Source organism: Dasypus novemcinctus, chromosome 3 (assembly GCF_030445035.2).
Source record: "Dasypus novemcinctus isolate mDasNov1 chromosome 3, mDasNov1.1.hap2, whole genome shotgun sequence".
Classification (NCBI taxonomy): Eukaryota; Metazoa; Chordata; class Mammalia; order Cingulata; family Dasypodidae; genus Dasypus; species Dasypus novemcinctus.
In genome coordinates, this window is record NC_080675.1 from 127214845 (window position 1) to 127233410 (window position 18566).

An 18566-nucleotide genomic window follows, 5' to 3' on the forward strand; every position below is an offset into this window, starting at 1 on the left:
GGAGGGGATATTGGGTGGTTGCTTCTTGTCCATGTCTGCATTTTCAGTTGCCTCCTAAGAGGAGTATGGATGGGTTAAGGAGGGGCCACTGAGGGTATGGGGTAGGAGCTCTTGGAATCAAGATCTTTATAGTCAGGCTTACATCCTTGAGACTCAAGTGACTTGGGGAACTTTGGCTTCAAAGTTACAGGATTCCAGTCTTTTTATGTAGGACCTGGAGGACATCTGCCTGAGGGTGGGTAGAAATCCCAGGTCTAGAACAATCCAGTGAGGTAAGCAAAAGATTCCATCCTGATTCACCCTAGGGAGCCCCCAGGATAGTTCAGGGCTATGCAAATGCTAAAGCAGAAGTGCAGGGTGGACCCTGATTCCACCCTTTTCTCACAACCCTGACTCCACCTCCTTAGCGCCCCTGTTTTTTTATGGCAAGCTGTGTCTTGTCCAAGGACAATCCAATGTGGAATCAAATGGAGCAATGAAACCCAGTCCGTGTTCCTCTCATTTATCTGGGCATCCAAGGAAACATGTCTGTACCTTCTCCTAAGTCTCACAAAGGTGTTGTGTGGGTTTGTGGGGGTTCCTGAGCTGGTACTCCTTTACCTCTCCCTCTGTTATCCAACCCTACTTTTTCCTGGCTACTATTAGCTGTTACATCATATCTGCCTGAGTCTCCCTTCTTCTGTCACCTGCCTCCTTTTTCCCACTCTCCATCACTTCATCTGTCTTCTACTTCCCATGTTAAATTCCTCATGGTTCTGCTTCCCCAAACTACTAGTCAATCTCAATTTTCACCTTCACCATCTCCCTATATCCCTCTCCCAAGATGTTTTCTGCCACACACCCACTCCCTGACTCCTGAGCAATAGGACCCAGCTGGATTCCAGAGTCTCCAAGACTCTGGCCCATGGGTGTGCTGGTGCTTGCAGAAGTTAGAGGAGTTGTTGCAAGTGCCATCACAGAAGGTACGGCATGGCCTCCCAGCAGTGAGGACTGGGTAAAGTCTTTGCTGCAGATACTGTAGTGGTATGGCCATTCACACCCAACTCATCGTCACACAAGTCGGAGGAGCAGTGAAATGGTTCTACACAGAACCTGCAAGCAAAAGGCTTCTCCACCACTGCTCCCATTGCTACACCTCCATCACTACCTCTGATCTTTCCTGCAGCACCCCTTGCCTCTGTTTTCAAGCTGCTGCTACTTCTGGAGACCTCTGAGAGGTCCCTGGCTCCAGGTCATATCAGTGCTGGTGCCAGAGCCCAGGTACCAAGGACTTGAAGACCCAGAGGCAGTGCAGGCAGTGATAGGGCCACTTCCCTGTGTGGGCACAGAGGCTGTAGTGGGCACAGAGGCTGGAAGGACCTGAGCAACTGTGGCCACACATAAGACATTGGTTCGGGTTCCCATTCTGCCTGCCTCCCTCAGCCCCTGACAGGTGACCATGTTCATGGAACAGCAGCTGAGAAACCAGCTGGACACAAGGCACAGCAAAGAGAGCCTGGTTTCAGGAACTCAAGGACCAGTGTGGTGTTGGTCACCTTTACCACCTGGATCTCGATGAGATCCCTCAGGCTTGTAATGGGGTGGACATCATCAGGACCAGGACTCTTGGATCCTGAGTGTGGTAATCTGTAGATTCTACTCACTTGCAGAAGCAATCTCAGCCCCCCGCCAATCTACTCTGGTCCAGAGGTTCAGGATAACTGGACTCTAGAATTGCTGGTCTTAGACTTGAGGTCTCCATTTGCTCAGCTGCCATCTTGTTCATCCTCATTCTTTTGTATATGGATACCCAGTTTTTGCAGCACTATTTGTTGAAGAAACTCTTTTTCCATTTTGAGTGGAATTTTCATACCTGGCAAAAATTGACTAGAGGTACGGGTATATATAGCTCAGTGGCTGATCATCTGCTTCCAATGTAAGAGGTTCCTGGTTCAATCCCAAGTATCTCCTAAAAAAAGAAAAATTAATTGGTCAGAGGTGTGAGGGTTGTTTTTTGAACTCTCGATTCAGTTCCATTGGTTTATTTCTGCCCCTGTGCCAGTACCATCTGTATTGATTATTCTAGCTTTGTGATACGTTTTTAAACTGGGAAGGTGAGTTCTCCTGCTTTGTTCTTCTTTCTCAATAAACTTTTTAGCTATTCGGGGCTCCTTACCATTCCCACATAACTTTGATGATTGACTTTTCCATTTCTGCAAAGAAGGCAATTGGAATTTTGTTTGGGATTGTGTCGAATTTGTAAATTACTTCGGGTAAAATTGACGTCTTACCAAAATTTAGTCTTCCAGTCCATGAATGCAGAAATGTTCTATTTATTTAGGTCTTCTCTGATTTATTTAGCAATGTTTTGTAGTTTTCCACATACAAGTATTTTACATCATTTATGAAATTTATTTCTGGATATTTGATTCTTTACTATTATAAATAGAATTTTTTCTTAATTTCTTCTGATTGTTCATTAGTAGTATGTATAAACAATACTAATTTTTGCTTTTTGATATTTACCCTGCCTCATTTCTGAATTTCTTTATTAGCTCTGGTAGCTTTGTTATGGATTTTTCAAGATTTTCTATATATAGAATCCTGCCATCTCCAAATAGGATAAGTTTTACTTCTTTCTTTCCAGTTTGGATGCCTTTTATTTCTACCTCTTGCATAATTATTCTGGCCAGAGCTTCTAGTACAGTGCTCAATAACAGTATAACAGCATGCATCCTTGTCTTTTTCCTGATATTAGATGGAAAGCTTTCAATCTTTTTATCATTAATTGTGATATTAACTATGAATTTTTCATATATGCCCTTTATCATTTTGAGAAAATTCTCTTCTGTTCCCAGTTTTCTATGTATTTTTATCAGTAAGGAGTGCTGGGCTTTGTCAAATACCTTTTCTGCATTAATTGAGTTGATCATGGTTTTTTCCCCCTTCATTCTATGAGTATGGTGATTACATTAACTGACTTTATTTTGTGGAACTACCTTCAAATACCAGTGATAAATCCTACCTGGGTGTATAATTCTTTCAACATTGCTGTTGGATTCTCTGTGCTAGAATTTTGTTAAGGATTTTTGCATTATTTACCTAAGGGATATTGGTCTGTAATTTTCTTTTCTTGTGATATGTTAATCTGCCTTTGATATGAGGGTAATTTTAGCCCCATAGAATGAGATAGGGATTGTTCCTTCTTTAAATTTTGGAAGAGTTTGAGCAGGATTGCTGTTACTTCTTTTTGGAATGTTTAGTAAATTTCACCAGTGAAGCAATTTGGTCCTGGGGTTTTCTTTATAGGAAGTTTTGCTTATAGATTCAACCTTTTTAATTTTCATCTTAGTCTGTCGAGATTTTCTATTTCTTGAGTCAGTACAAATAGTGTGTGTTTCCTGAGATCTTTCCATTTCATCTAGGTCAACTAATAACTTGTTAGCATGCAATTATAATCCTTTTATTTTCTGAGGGATGAGTAGCAATGTCCCTCTTTCAATTTTTTAGTTATTTGTGCCTGTTGTTTTTTTCTTTGCCAATTTAGCTAAAGTTTTGTCGATTTTATTGATCTTTTCAAAGAACCAACTTTTGGTTTCATTGATTCTCTCTACTGTTTTTTATACTATTTTTCATTTATCTCCACTCTAATCTTTATTTCCATCCTTTTGCTTCTTTTTGGTTTGGTTTGCTATTCTTTTTCTAGAATCTGTATATGTCTGTTAGATATAATTGGTTTATAGTATCCTTCAAGTCTTCTCTTTCCTATAACTCCTCAGTCTAGATGTTCTATCCATTATTGACAGTCATGTATCAAAATCTACTATTATTAGTACAATACTGCCTATTTCTCCCCTAAAATCTGTCAATATTTCCTTCAAATATTGTGGGGCTCTTCCATTAGGTATATTTTTATTTATAATTGTATCTTCTTGTTGACTTGACCCCTTTAACAGAATATAATGATCTCATTTTGTGCTTGTGACCAAACTTACTTAACAACTATATTATCTGATTTTACTATAGCTACCCCAGTCCTCTTTCAGGTACTCTTTACATGGTATGTTTTTTCCATCCTTTGAATTTAAGGTAAGTCTCTTGTAAAGAGCATATAATTATATCATGCTTTTTAGTCATTGTGCCTTTTGACTGGAGAGCTTAATCTATTTACATTTAAAGTCACTACTGAAAAAGCAGGACTTTCTTTTGCCATTTTGCTATTTGGTCTTTGTATGTCATATTTTTTTTTCCTCTTAATTCTTTCACTAGTGCCTATTTTTGTATTTATTTCATTTTTTGTAGTGGACCTGTTTGAGACACTTCTCATTCTTTCTGTTCATATTTTTCAGATATATTCCTCATTGTTATCAAAGAACTTCAATTTAGCATTCAAAATCTGTATATCAGATTTGATATCAATTTAACTTCACTGGCATGCACATACACTGTTCCTATATCCCTTCATCCCTCCACCTTTTTTGTCATACTTGTTACAAATTATATATTTAAATAGTTTATATTCAAACCCATAGATTTATCGTTACTTTTTCAGCCTTTGCACTTTATAACCTTTTGCATTTAATTACTGATATGGTTGCCTTTACCAGAGGTCCTTATTTCATCATGTTGCTTCAATCCACTTACCAGTGCCTTTTCCATTGAGTCTGAAGAACTCCTTTTAGCATTGCTTATAGAGCAAGTCTAGAGATGATGAACTCCCTCAACTTTTGTTTTTCTGTAATGTCTTAATCTCTCTATCATTTTCAAAAGACAGTCTTATCAGATATATTCTCAGTTGAAAATTGTTTTTTTCCAACACTTCAAATATTTTGTCCCATTGCCTTCTCACTTCCATGGTTTCTGATGAGAAATTGGCAATTGATCTTATTGGGACTCCCTTGTACATACTCGTTGCTTTTCTCTTGCAGCTTTCAAGACTATCCCCTTGTCCTTTGCATTGGGAGGTTTGATTACTATGTGTCTGGGTGTGGTTCCCTTTTAGTTTATCATGTATTTCAAGTTCCTTGGTCTTACTGAATGCGTATATTCATGTCTTTTGTTAAATTTGAAAGAATTCTGTTATTATTATTGGAATATTCCTTCTGCCCCTTTTTTCTCCTCTGGGTCTCCTATAATACATATCTTGATTGGTAGACTTTATGGTGTCTTACAGGATTTTTAGTCTCTGCTTTTTTTTTTTTTTTCCTTTTCTTTCTTTTCCCAATCTGAATCATTTTAATTGTCTTATCTTCAAGTTTTCTGAGTCTTTCTTCTGTCAGCTCCAATAAGCTCTTGAATCCCTTTAGGAAATTGTGGTCTGCAAACTTAGTATTTCTATTTATTCCCTCTTTATTTTCTTGCTCTTTGTGAAGATTCTCATATTGTTTATTCTTTGTTTTCCTGATATGTCATTGTTCTTTCCATGTGTTTCCCTTTATCTCCTTGAGCATACTAAGGATTTTTTTAAAATTTATTTTGTCTTTATTTATTCTTTTAATGTTACATTAAAAAAAATATGAGGTCCCCATATATCCACCACCCTCCTCCACCCACTCCTCCCCCCGTAACAACAACCTCCTCTATCATCATGAGACATTCATTGTACTTGATGAATACATCTCTAAGCACTGTTGCACCTCATGGTCAGTGGTCCACACCATAATCCACACTCTCCCACAGTCCACCCAGTGGGCCATGGGAGGACATAATATGTCTGGTAACTGTCCCCACAGCACCACCCAGGACAACTCCAACCCCTGAAAATACCCCCACATCACATCTCCCACTCCCTACCCACAGCAGCCACCATGGCCACTTTCTCCACACCAATGCCACATTTTCTTCAATTACTAATCACAATAGTTCATGAATAGAATATCAGTAAGTCCACTCTAATCCATACTCTATTCCTCCATCCTGTGGACCTTAGAATGGTTCTGTCCACTCCACATCTATATCAAGAGGGGACTTAGATTCCACATGGATGCTGGATCCAATTCTCCTACTTTCAGTTGTAGGCACTCTTGGCTCACTGGTGTGGTGGTTGACCTTCTTCACTTCCATGTTAGCTGAGTGGGGTAAGTCCAATAAACCAGAGTGTAGGAGTTGCAAGTCTGCTGAGGCTCAGCGCCTGGCTATCACATGGTTAGTCCAGAGATTCAGGTCCCTTTGGTATACACTAAACCCCAGTGCCAACCACAGGTCCGGTAAAAGTAACAGGAGAGCCTTGTTGACAAAGATCACATCGGAGTCCAGCTCCATCACACAGAAACACAAACTCCAAAGTAGGGCCAACTGGCATGGCACTGAACTCCATCTTCCATGACCATAGAACCTGTGGGTCTCTGTAGCCCTCAGAAGAACCAATTTCTGAGGTTGTATCTACTTTCTCTGTCTCTGGGACTCTGCTCAGGTGTGCATAAGGGCGACCCCTCTGATAACCTCCTGGCTCTTTTTGGAGACTCATAGCCATATAAACTCATTTGTCCTTTCCATTTCCCCCTTTTATTCATGTCAAAAAGCATTTTTAACTCCTGGTATTATATGTAGACTGAGATATTCTGCTGGTCCAAGTTGACCCTTTTATTCAAGGTCATTTTCTAGTTACATCATCAGCTGGTACTTGGTAGTAATCCCTTCATGCCAGGGAGGCTCATCCCTGGGAGTCATGTCCCATGCTGGGGAGAAGGCAATGCATTTACATGCTGAGTTTGGCTTCAAGACTGGCCACATTTGAGTAACATGGAGGCTCTCAGGAGGTAACTCTTAGGCACCCTGCAGCTCTAGGCCTTGTTCTTATTTCAGGCACACAGGTTCACAAGCATAGTCATTACTATCAAGGGCTCATTGTTGGACCATCCTTCCTTTTTGGTCTTTGCCGTTGCACTTGGGGGATTGTTGCTGTTCCTTTAGGGACTGTATAGAGCTCCCCTGGCTAGGAACTCAGCACTCCCTCAGTTGTTGTTTTTAATTGTAACCACTATGAAAATATCCAAACATTTTTATCTATCCTGGATATATGCCCTGGAGAACTCCCTGCCAACCATGTGTCCCCTGTCAATAACATCCCACACGAGTATTCCTCCTCTGCCATTGCTGAGCCTCTCTGCACCCAAAACGTCTTCAAAAATGAAGCCCAATATATTGCCAGGTTCCATTAATAGTAAAATGGAATATAGTGATGAGTTTAAAGGTCAGATATAGAATACATATTAATTTAGAAAAATTAAGGTAAAAATAAATTGGGGTATCAAAAAATTAAAGAAAGCAAAAGCTTTGTGTTTGATGTTTTGCCTTCCATCACTGCAATAAGTGTTGCCCTGTTTACAAATTGGCAAGGCAACTTCTTCCATATTTTCCTCAGTGTCTACGTCCTTTCTTTTTTACCCATAATTATTAAGCTTGTCTTCACAAAAGTTTTAGATCACAGTAATTCATATATACAATATGCAGTACTCCCACATATCCAAGATATAACCCTTTTCCCTTCCCCAGCAATAATCTTTTTACATATTCATACTATATTTACTGAAACTGATGTGCAGATATTGAGACAATAGCTTTCAAACAATGTAATTTTATATTATATTTTAGACTACACAATTTTCTAAATTTTTAGTTATCTTGTGGTTTACATTATGATTTACATTTTAGCCTATCAGCCCCTATATATTTTTGGTGTAATTTAACATGTCTTATAGAGGATCATTTTTTAAAAGTCTTTTTCTGGTATATGGAAATCTGGACTTCTTTGTTGATGGTTTCTGGATTTTATCTTGTTAATTTGGATGGGCATTATTCCATTTTGACTTGTAATTTTGTTTAACTTGTAATTTTGATTGATTGACTTGTAACCTTTTGTTACACATTACACATTTTAATACTTCAAAGTATTTACTCATATGTAGTCCCTGGACTGCCTATTCCTTAAGTTTGTGTCCAGCTAATGATATGACAGAGATTTCTTTGAATGCTAGTGGGTAACAAACCAAACAACCAAAAGCAGAAACAAAACAAACAAACACACAAAAATACCCTTCAATATCTTTGCAACTTAGCTCTGTATTGGTTGGTGCTCTCCTCAAAGAACAACCCTCCTATCCAGAAGATCAAACCAAGGCAAAAGTGAAATACAGTGTCTTCTCCATCTCTTCTGAGACTTTATCTTGTCCTGGTCCTGGGATGACTGGCTTATCACCTTAGGAGTTCCCTTGTTTACTGTAACTTGAATGCCTCCTCTACTTACTGTGAAATAGACTTTCTCCCCCTCTGGGGTACTCTATTGTGTGAATTAAAGCAGGTAATCTTTTGTTTCAGGCTGTTTCAACTTAATTGTTTTTTACACTGCTTTAGATGTCTGCAAGCTGTTTCTTGTCCACAGTGAAAGTTTTGGAAGGGAAAGTCAGAGATGAGTTTCCTGGTTCAGTCTTTAGATTGCCAACATATCCTAGTATACACATAGGTGTTACTCTGCTCCCTCTGAAACAAAGCCAGGGACCCACAATGGGAGTACAGGCTATCTCTACCTCGAACCATTGAATGGTTGGGCTAGGGGTCAGCAAGGGCATAAGAGCTTCTATTACTATTTTTAAAACCTTGTTTTCTTGATTCAGCACTTGTCCCATTACTGCAAACCTTTAACTATTTTCTTGAGTTTTGAGGAAGATAGTTTGGGCAGTGTTTGCTAGTTGTTCAAATATTCTGTGAGGGATACCTTAAACTGCTATCTTGGTTGACCAGAAGTCAAGATTTTACTTTTATTCTAGTAAAAAATCTCTGATTTAAACCAGTTTTCATCCATGGCTATTTTTATCATGATTTTACATATTTATTTCCTATCTTTTAAAAATTATTTCCTGACTGTTATTTTCTTTGGGTTTATATTCTTGTTCTTATGTTTTATCTTCCTTCGTTGTGTATTTAGCTCTTAAATTTTTATTATGTTTACAATATACATTTTTATTTTTAAAAAATTTATTGAAGTATATCACTCACACATAAAGACACATAAACAATATATGTATAGTAATACTTGTGAACTTACAAAAACATATATGATATCATACAGGATTCTCATACCTCACCCTACCACCAATACCTTGCATTGTTGTTAAGTATTCTTAACTAATGATCAAAGAGCATCATCAAAATATTACTACTAACCAAAGTATTTTCCCCCAACCCACCATATTATTCTTATTACCTTTATATCATTTATATAAGAACATACATAAACAATAAATATATAGTAAAATGCTGTTACCTTCCTTCTAATTGCTGTATTAGATTTTTCCCATAAGTGTATGTATGAGTTTATGTGTACTAATTTAATTTATAAATATTTCATAATTTCTATTGTAATTTTTTTCTGTGAAACAATCAGGGAATATTTATAAATTTCTAAATGCATTTTTTGTTTCTATTTTGTTTTATTTTGTTTTGTTTCATTTTAATTGCCAAACTCTTATTGACTTCTTATTTTACTGATCCATGTGATATCACTTCTCTGGAATATGTTGTGTGTGATTTTTTGGCCAGGTGCATCATCAATATTTCACAGTATTTTATGTGAAATGAATAAATATATTTCAGTTTGCTGTAATTCTGACCCCATTTCTATTTGTGGTATAGGTCTGAGGTATCTAGTTTTCATGGATAAATGCATTCATATTCCTAGGTGGATAGAAAACTATTTTGATGCTTATACATTCCCATAGGTAATATTTTCCCTGTGCATTGATTTTGTATGAGTTTATTTACAGTACATTGACTTTCTGCTTTTTACAGGTAGCTCCAGAAAGTTCTAGCTTTCCTTGTTCTTAGCTCCTGTGATCCAGGCTCACCTCTTAAATGAAATTTCTACAAGGAGCAGAGATAATTCACTTTTATTTTTGATTGTTGCACCCTGTCTCTTGCATAATGCCTGTAACTTAGAAGGCACTCAATCAGTGTTTTTTGACTGGCTTCTTCCAACATCCTTGTGATCAATTTTAACTTTTCTCCATTCACTGTTAGTTTTAAGTTTCTGCTTCATTTGCAGTTATTGGAAATGACTTTCATTTTTGTTTCCAAGCTTAGATACATTCTAAAGTTTTAAAATTATGTTACTGAGCATTTGAATGTGTGCGTGTGTGTGCCCAATTGTGGTACAGATGGGCCAGAGGACAGAATTCTTCCACATCATCTTATTTTGTCTTAGATTCTAGAGGACTAGACTAGAATTTTAAAAATGAACACAAAATTTTTACCATGTTACCTGTCACTCTTGCTTGAAAACAATCTGTGATTCCTCATTGCAATTTGTTATAATTCAAATTCCTTTATAGGACATACAAGTGCTTTCATGCTGTGAACCCTGTCTATCTACCTTTCATTTCTTATAACTCTTCACTGTCACTCTCCCATGTTGCAATTCCTAACACTTCATGCTCTTTCAAGCTTCCATGCCTTTGCAATTTTTTCTCTCTGCCAAGGGTGCGGTCTTCCATGTGACAAGCACCCCTCATAAATCATCTCCCCCATGAATCCTTATAAACCCAACATCCTTTCTGGCTGTAGAGTTAGGGGCTTTCTTTTCTCTGTTTCCATATCGCTTTGTTCATATCTCTCAAATACTTCTTTTGTATCATATTTGCTTGTGACTAAATTTCTCAGATTCCCCTCAGCCTTTAAGTAAGCAATCAATGGAGTGTGAGATATGAGTTACATCAGCATTAATCTTTCACTAAGCACTCACCCCATTTTATTGAGAATGGCGACTGAAATGTGAGCCAGGCCAAAGTGCTTCCTCTGCCCTGGCAGTGTGTAAAGCATATTCATACTTCACAAGACAGTTGAAAGGATTCAATGCAAGAACAAGCAAAGTGCTTACCAGAATACTTAGCACATAGTAGGTACTCTTTTAAGGCTAATGACAACCCAAAAATCTTCTGATAATGGCTTTTCTCTGAACTGTTTTCATCTCCCATATGATGACTTTCAAGCATACTATGTGCACATTAAAAGTCGTATATATTTTGATGTGGTGGTAAATTAAATAGACCTACTTGCAAAGTGGGTAATGAACAGTATTATCACCAGTGGGAGATTTATATTGTCATCGAGCGACTTAGTGTGAGAAAGTTTAAGGGAATTTCTAACTACATGGTATTTTAGAATTCAAACTCTTTACAAAATTAGAGATTCCTTCCACTCATTTTTTTTCAAAAAATGTGTTATAATAGGAGTAAAATATTGAGAGAAAATGCAACATTTTATTTTTATCTTTTAAGTGTGAAATGACTATAAATATCTCAAATTTAGATATTAATTTTCAACATTTATTTTCTGTGTAACTGATGAACAAACATCCTGTTAGAGTGAAACTTCATTACACATGTAAAAACAAAATAGAAATTCCAGTTAGAAACCTTATATATATGCTGGTCAAACCTTCTTATTCACTTACGTGTGAAGAAAACTGAGAGCTCAGGAGATCACTTAGTGCCTTAGATTACTCTCTTACTGATTTACCCAGGAGATACACACATATTTATATGCACTCCTCTAGGCTCATGATTTTAGTGTTGTTGTTTTTTTAGGTCCCCATGTAGCATGATTGAATAGAGTGAAGCTGTTCACCTAATAAATATTTTATCAATTTTTTTCTTTAAATAACTCATTTATGGAATTCTGAGACATTAAAATGTACAGAAACTGGAACTTCACTTTAATCCTCTTTTAAGTGTAAATTTTGCTATAAAGTAGATGGATGTACCATCTGTACATTAAAGACAGTAAGTTACTGAACTACAAAATGACCTTGTTGTGAGGTGATACGACTTCTAAGACAAGGATCCTTGGAAAAAGCATGATAGTGCATATCCAGGACATAATTACAGAGGTTTAACCAGAATTCAGCTAAGCAGAACTCCTATATGTAGAATAAAAGGCAATTTACCAAGGAACAAAACCATCACTTATGTTTGTGCATATGTATATACACATATATACAAATACATATCTACATACATATATATTTATATACACATGCATGCATATTTTGATAATGAACATATATATATATATTTAAATATCACACTTTGCCAAAGATAATATTCAGTCCTTTTGAATAGTGTATATTTTTGGAATGGTTATTGTAAGAAACTTGGAAAACAAAATGAAGCAAAAAATTATTTTGTTCTACTGAAAGCTGATAATTGTTAACATTTTGGTGATGTTCCTTTCAATTTTTTTTCTACATATAATTATTTTGTTTTTACATACTATTATACTATAAGAATAATATTGTTTCCTGAATTTGATTTTATATGTCATAAACATTTTCTACATTTTTAATCTTTATAAGAATCATTTTTAATGGTGGCAAATAATTGCACCAAGGTCATATAATTTTTAAACAATATGTTTTTACTTAATCATGTATTTGACACATTGTTTTTTGGAAACAACAAAGAATGAACATCTTCACATTGAAAAATTTTCAGTATTTAAATAATTTTATTAGCTTCAGTTTCCAAAAATGGAATTTCCTTGTCAAAACAAATAAGAAGTACATTGGGGAGCAGAGATGGCTCAAGCCACTGAGTGCCTGCTTCCCACATGAGAGGTCCCAGGTTTGGTTTCTGGTGTCTCCTAAAAACAACAACAACAACAACAACATGCAAACAAATGAGGGGAAAAGAAAACAACACAGGGTAGCTGATGTGGCTCAGTGGTTGAGTGTCGGCGTCCCATTTTTGAGGTCCCTGTGTTCAATCCCTGGTCCCTGAACCTTTAAAAAATGAAGTATATTGATAGACATGACTAAAAGTTTTTGAAAATTTTATTACAATTTTCACTGTCACCAATCAGACAGTCTCATGCTTGATTCATGTATGAAACTCTCAATAGTCTTGAGAATTATTTTTAATATTAAAATTAATATATTTAGTCTAGATTGTTTATTTCACAGTCATGACTAGGCATAATTTAAATAAATTGGATACTTTTTCATGTTTATTCAATATTGTTGCATTCCATCTCGTGAATTATCTATTCATATTCTTCATCATTTGTTTATTGGATCCTAAGGATCATTTGTATAGACATCTAAGAATTCTTTATATATTAAGCATTAATTTATATTCATATTCTTGCCAAAAATATTTTTTCTTTTCTTTTTACTTGCTTTATGCACAGAAGTACTCAGTCGGCATTAAACATTTTTCAAACTTTTCTTTGTAGTTTCTTCTTTTATTCTGTTTGAACATGTCTTCACATTCCATAGATTTAATAAATATTCCTTTCTAATTTTCCTTTTTCTTTTTAAAATTATTTTATATTTAACTCTTTTATACTTTCAGAACTCCTTTAGCATATTTATGAGATGAGGCTACCAATGTATATTATACAATACTTAACCCATTATCTAAGCACCATTTGTTGAACTCTGCTTCTCTTTGCCTTTGAAAACTATGTGTTCATTGAATTCTTTGATGTTTCACTCCTCTTTTAATTTATTCTTTTGCCAGGACCATAATATTTATTAAATATTTTAATATTTGTATAGATCATCCTCATATTGCTCCTTTAAAAATGTTTTAGCAGTTTTCTCTTATTTATTAATCTGTTTACACTTGAGAATAATTTCAAATTTTAGGACCTGCCATTAGGGCTTTGAGTGCTAAATTTATTAGGCTATGCCCTATCCTCCCTATACAGGAAGGTGAAATAAAATTTATCTCTTTATTCAGATTTTTAGATGCTTCCATAAAGTTGTATAGCTTATTAACGTTGTTTATGCAAAGTTAAGTAAACATTTATTGGTCATCTACTATATTCTAGGAATGTGGTAGTAACTAAGAAAAAGAGGCCAAAAATCAGGCTATTATGAAGAAACTCATATTTTAAGGGGAATTCTGATTAATAATCTGGCAAATGTTGAAAATTAGCAGAGAGGAATGCACAGTGGGCAATGCTGAGGCACAGGGGCCAGAGAAGTGTCAAATTTTCAGGGGTGGGGGATACAGCTTGGGCTGAGATTTGGAGGATGACATGAAATTATGAAGATGAAGAAAGGGGGATAGTTGTTTTGAGAGAAAGGAAGCAGCAAGCACACAGGCACACATACGCTTGACAAAGCATAGCCTGGAAATGGAACTTCAAGAGCTCAATTGGGGTCAAAGTGTAGGATGTGATGATAATGGAATTGCCCTTAGTATTTCCCACTTGAGCGAATGACTGTGGAAGTGACTTTTTTGTTGTTTATTTTTAAAAAGCAAACTTACTTTAAGGGAGAACGATTCCAGACCTACTTGAAAGAGGTTTTTAAAATTTTTATTTAAAAGACTTTGAATTTTATCAAATGACTTTTGGGCACATTGAAATTCTGATACAGTTTCTAGCCAATTGATACATCATATTAAGTTAGCTATTTCACAATGTTGAATCATCCTTGGTATAAAATCTTCCTGGCTATAGTATATTATTCTTTAGATATAATGCTGAATTTTATTTGCTCTGTTTTTTTAGTAGTACTTAAAAATATTTATGGCCATAAATAAGATTATTCTTCATTACTTTCTGCTGTAATTTACCATGCTTTATATTTAAAGATATAGCCCTGAGATACCAGCAAATGTGAATAGACATATTTATCTATGGTAATTAATTAATCCATACTTATTACGTCTGAAAACTAATCCATTTCAGATTTTCATCAGCAAGGGTCATCAGTGAGCTATGTGGCATTGGGTGTATTTCTTTTTCTTTCTGGAACTCATCTTTTAAAAGAATAGTATTAGTATAAATGAGCTCCACAATCATTCCAGATATAACATTCTGCCAACTTGTATTTAGAGAGATGTCCACCAAGTTATGTTAACATGAATTAGTAAGTTTAAGAACAATACTACTGTTTAAGGTTCTAGACTTTATCCTTATTTAGACCTGAGTTTTAAAAACCAACAACTCCTCCATAGTTCATTGGTCATCTATATGGGCCCATGAGCAGTTAGAACTGACAAATGTTGATCCTGTGATTTATCTTATACTCATTGAAGAACTGTGGACTAACCACACCTCGCTTTTTTGTTCACCTCCCCTGAAACATTGCCTCTAAGGAGCACTGCATGGAGAATCAGGAGCCCTGGATTAGTATCCCACTTCTGCCTTTCACTAGCTTTGTGATCTTAATCAACTCACTTAACTACCTCAGGAATCAGTTGTTTTTTTTCTTTTTTATATATACATAAAATGAGGTCAATTTAATTAATCTTTTAGTTCTCAAATTGTGTGACATGAGAAGCCATAAATAAATAATACCTTAATAAAGTATCTTTAATTTATATAGTTACCTCCTGTTTATTTTCACAAATACTGATCTCAAGTGATCCTCTCAACATTATGAGGCAAATAAGCAAAGTATTAGTATCCTCCTTTCAGAACTGAGTCTAGACTCTAGAGAATAGAGAATTTGGTAATATGCCCAAAGTGCTTAGTAAGTGGCAGAGCCCCAGCTGGAGCTCAGAACTTCTGCTTCTTCAACTATATTCTCTTCTTTATATGTCACACTGCCTTTCATTATACCCTATAATCACCTTTTATACTTTTCAAGCATTCTGGCACATTTTTTAGCTCTTTTATTTAGGAGGACCAACTATTCTTGTTCCCTGGGGGTTCAACTTTGAAACTCTGCTCATTTATCATTTTAAACAATGTAACATAGTAGCACTTTGTTCATGTGTATGTTTAAATGATTTCTTGAAAAGTACTCCATCTAACATTTATCCCTTCTTTTCCCGATTCTCTTTCAGATAGCAGTTCTGTGGATGAAAAGGTTTTAAATCATACTTTTTCTTCCCTCCTTGGGGATCTTGTCTTTTGTACATGTTTGTTTGTGACATATTAGACCCGTTTTGGTTCCTATTTTAGTTGTGAAATGTGCATGCTTTCGCAGCTTTCCATTCTTTGGTTGTCTTTTAAGTGTACCCCCACTACTTTGCATTTATGAAGAGGTTATACCTTGCCAGCTGCGCTTACTTTAGCTTTAATATTTGCCAACCTAGGGGTCTGCTACGGTCAAACATGGCATCTGTTCTTAAGTCTGGCCATTCATGGCCTTCCTGACTGGTTCATGGTCTTCACTGCAAAAATATCAAGTTTGAAGGGCAAATAGTATTTCGGTATGATATATTTTCTTGATTTTCTGCCAGTGATTTTCTTTAAATGCTGACAGATCATTTCAAAACCTCCACTCATTAGCTTTGACTTGGAGCTGACCCTGCTTAGCATCTGTCATACTAGGTGTTACGTGTCTAGTGTGGTTGACCTGTGTCCCAGATTCATGAACATACAGTTGGAGTATGCTAAAAGCCTGTTTGTTTTGTTTTGTTTTGTTTGTTTCTTGTTCTTCATTTAAGGCTCGAATAGTAAGTGGCAATGGTTTGGAAGCTTCCAAATTCTCTGCACTCCAGGCATTTGGTGGGTAAGTGTACATACAGAACCTTTCTAATTCATTCCATTCATTGATGGTACTTGTCTGTGTTCTCAAAATACATAATCTTAATGTGAGATGTTGAATAATGGTATAATTAGCTAGCCTCACTGTTGATTTCTTTTTTCAAAATAATAGTTTCATAGTGTATTTAAAAAGTAATGAAAGACATATGCTCATGAAAAAAATTTCTAACTATGATAAAAATATATAAAGCCAAAATCACTTAAACAGATTAACCTTTAACATTATTGTTGTATACAGAAATACAACCTCATTATTTTATATAAATTGATTCCTATTAATACAGTCCATACTATCTTGTGATCTGCTTTTTCACATTTAATGTTCTGTGCATGAACATCTTTCCAAGTAAGTCAATGATAGCAATCTATGCCAGCATTTTAAACAGTTACTTAGTATTACATTTAATGGATATGTCAAGGTATTTACATTTTAATTACAAAATTCACATATGAATTGTAATTTTCTATAAATAATATTCAAACAAAAAGCAAAGAATTCCCTTTAATGCCCAGAACTATGCACTGATAGTAGTTTGGTATTTATCCCAGTAGGCTTCTTCAAATTGTTGAGGACATATCTATATTTGCATAAAATAAGTAGTTTTGTTTATCTCTGTGCATTTTAACATGAATTAAGCCATTCTATAGGTAAATAAGCACTAATTAAGTGCTGATTTGGGGCCAGGTATTGTTCAAATGTTTCACATATATTGACTCATTTGATCCTTACAAGGACCCTTTGAGGTAAGTACTATAATGATCCAAATTTTACAAATGAAACTGATGGTTTCTTATCATACAGCGAGTTATTGGCAGTCAGTGTTCAGACCCATTTAGTCTGGTTCCAGAGTCTAATAACTATGCTATATAGTCTCTGCAACTTGCTTTTTTATCTTGTTTCCTTTTTCCCCATTTAACAACATGTCTTGGAAAACCTTCTACTTTATTATTTCTAACGAATGCAAATGTTATTTAAAAATGTATATAAATATTTGTTAATTCTTCAATTAATGGGTTTTCAAGATTATTTCTAGATTTCATTATTGTATAGAATATTATAGTGAATATAACACATTAAATTATAACTTTTAGACCCCAGCTAATGCACATTAAATATATGTCCTTATCCATTTATATATTAGTGGCTATAAATGTAGAAATTTGAACATATTTCTGTGTAATATAAATGGAATCTAAATTTAGATATATGTTTTTATGTACAGCAAAGGTGTTGTTTTTATAATTTTAGGTGAAAAAGTAGTTTCATAGTTCTGTTTTATCATTTTCAATTCTTGAAAATGTCTCATTAAATACTTATTTTAAATGAAATGTTTGTAAAATTTAAATTAAAAAATTAAAATTCATGGAAAATAATATAAACCATTTTATCTTGATTTTCCCAAATAGAAGTGATGTTATTTCTATAAATTCTTCACTGTCTTTAACATAAATACATGGAAAATACATTCCTATTGTAATGCCACAGTGATTTAAATATGTTATGCAAACAGACTATCATAAAAGATCACTATCAATTATACATAGATAATTTGTAATAAATGGAGTATTCTTTCCTCTCTACAAACACAATCCCTTTCTTGACTAAAGAATGATAACTTGATAATGAATAAAATGGTTATCAGAAAATAAGTCAAATTCTATTTTAATTATGGAAAATTCTTTTATTAAAATGTCTTGATCCTGGAGTCTGAGTTTATGATCTTACATGTACTGCAATCCTTCATTTCATAATGGTGCTTTCCTAAATACTGTCTGAATGTGGACTTTTATTATTGTCAAAGCATTAGAGTTAACTGCATCCATGTTTTTATTATATGAATGCTGTGTAAATGTCTAGCTAATGTAAGTATTGCATTTTAAATGGATTCCTTCTATAGCATTATTTTTCCAGGAAATACCATTTTTAAGGACTTCCCAAGGGATTTTGAATTATGATGATGTGGGAAAAGGTGATAATTTTCATTCAAGAGAATTTGTCAGTTATTGTATGCTTATTTCCTCTTGAAGAACCTGAAGGGTAAACTTAAATGTGAATCTTTAATCACAAGCTCTTTCAGAAAGGTTTG

The 18566-nt window shown here is 35.0% G+C and overlaps 1 protein-coding gene and 1 pseudogene across 1 annotated transcript in view; one reads left to right on the forward strand and one right to left on the reverse strand.

Annotated features, from left to right (window-relative positions):
* UNC13C (unc-13 homolog C) overlaps positions 1 to 18566 on the forward strand; it is a 738074-nt gene that overhangs the window by 163730 nt on the left and 555778 nt on the right. The window contains exons 3-4 of the mRNA XM_058294229.1: positions 15774 to 15796; positions 16380 to 16444. Of these exons, the coding sequence (XP_058150212.1) occupies positions 15774 to 15796; positions 16380 to 16444 (88 nt within the window). The remainder of the gene's footprint in view (positions 1 to 15773; positions 15797 to 16379; positions 16445 to 18566) is intronic.
* LOC139438204 (zinc finger protein 784-like) lies at positions 772 to 1756 on the reverse strand (annotated as a pseudogene).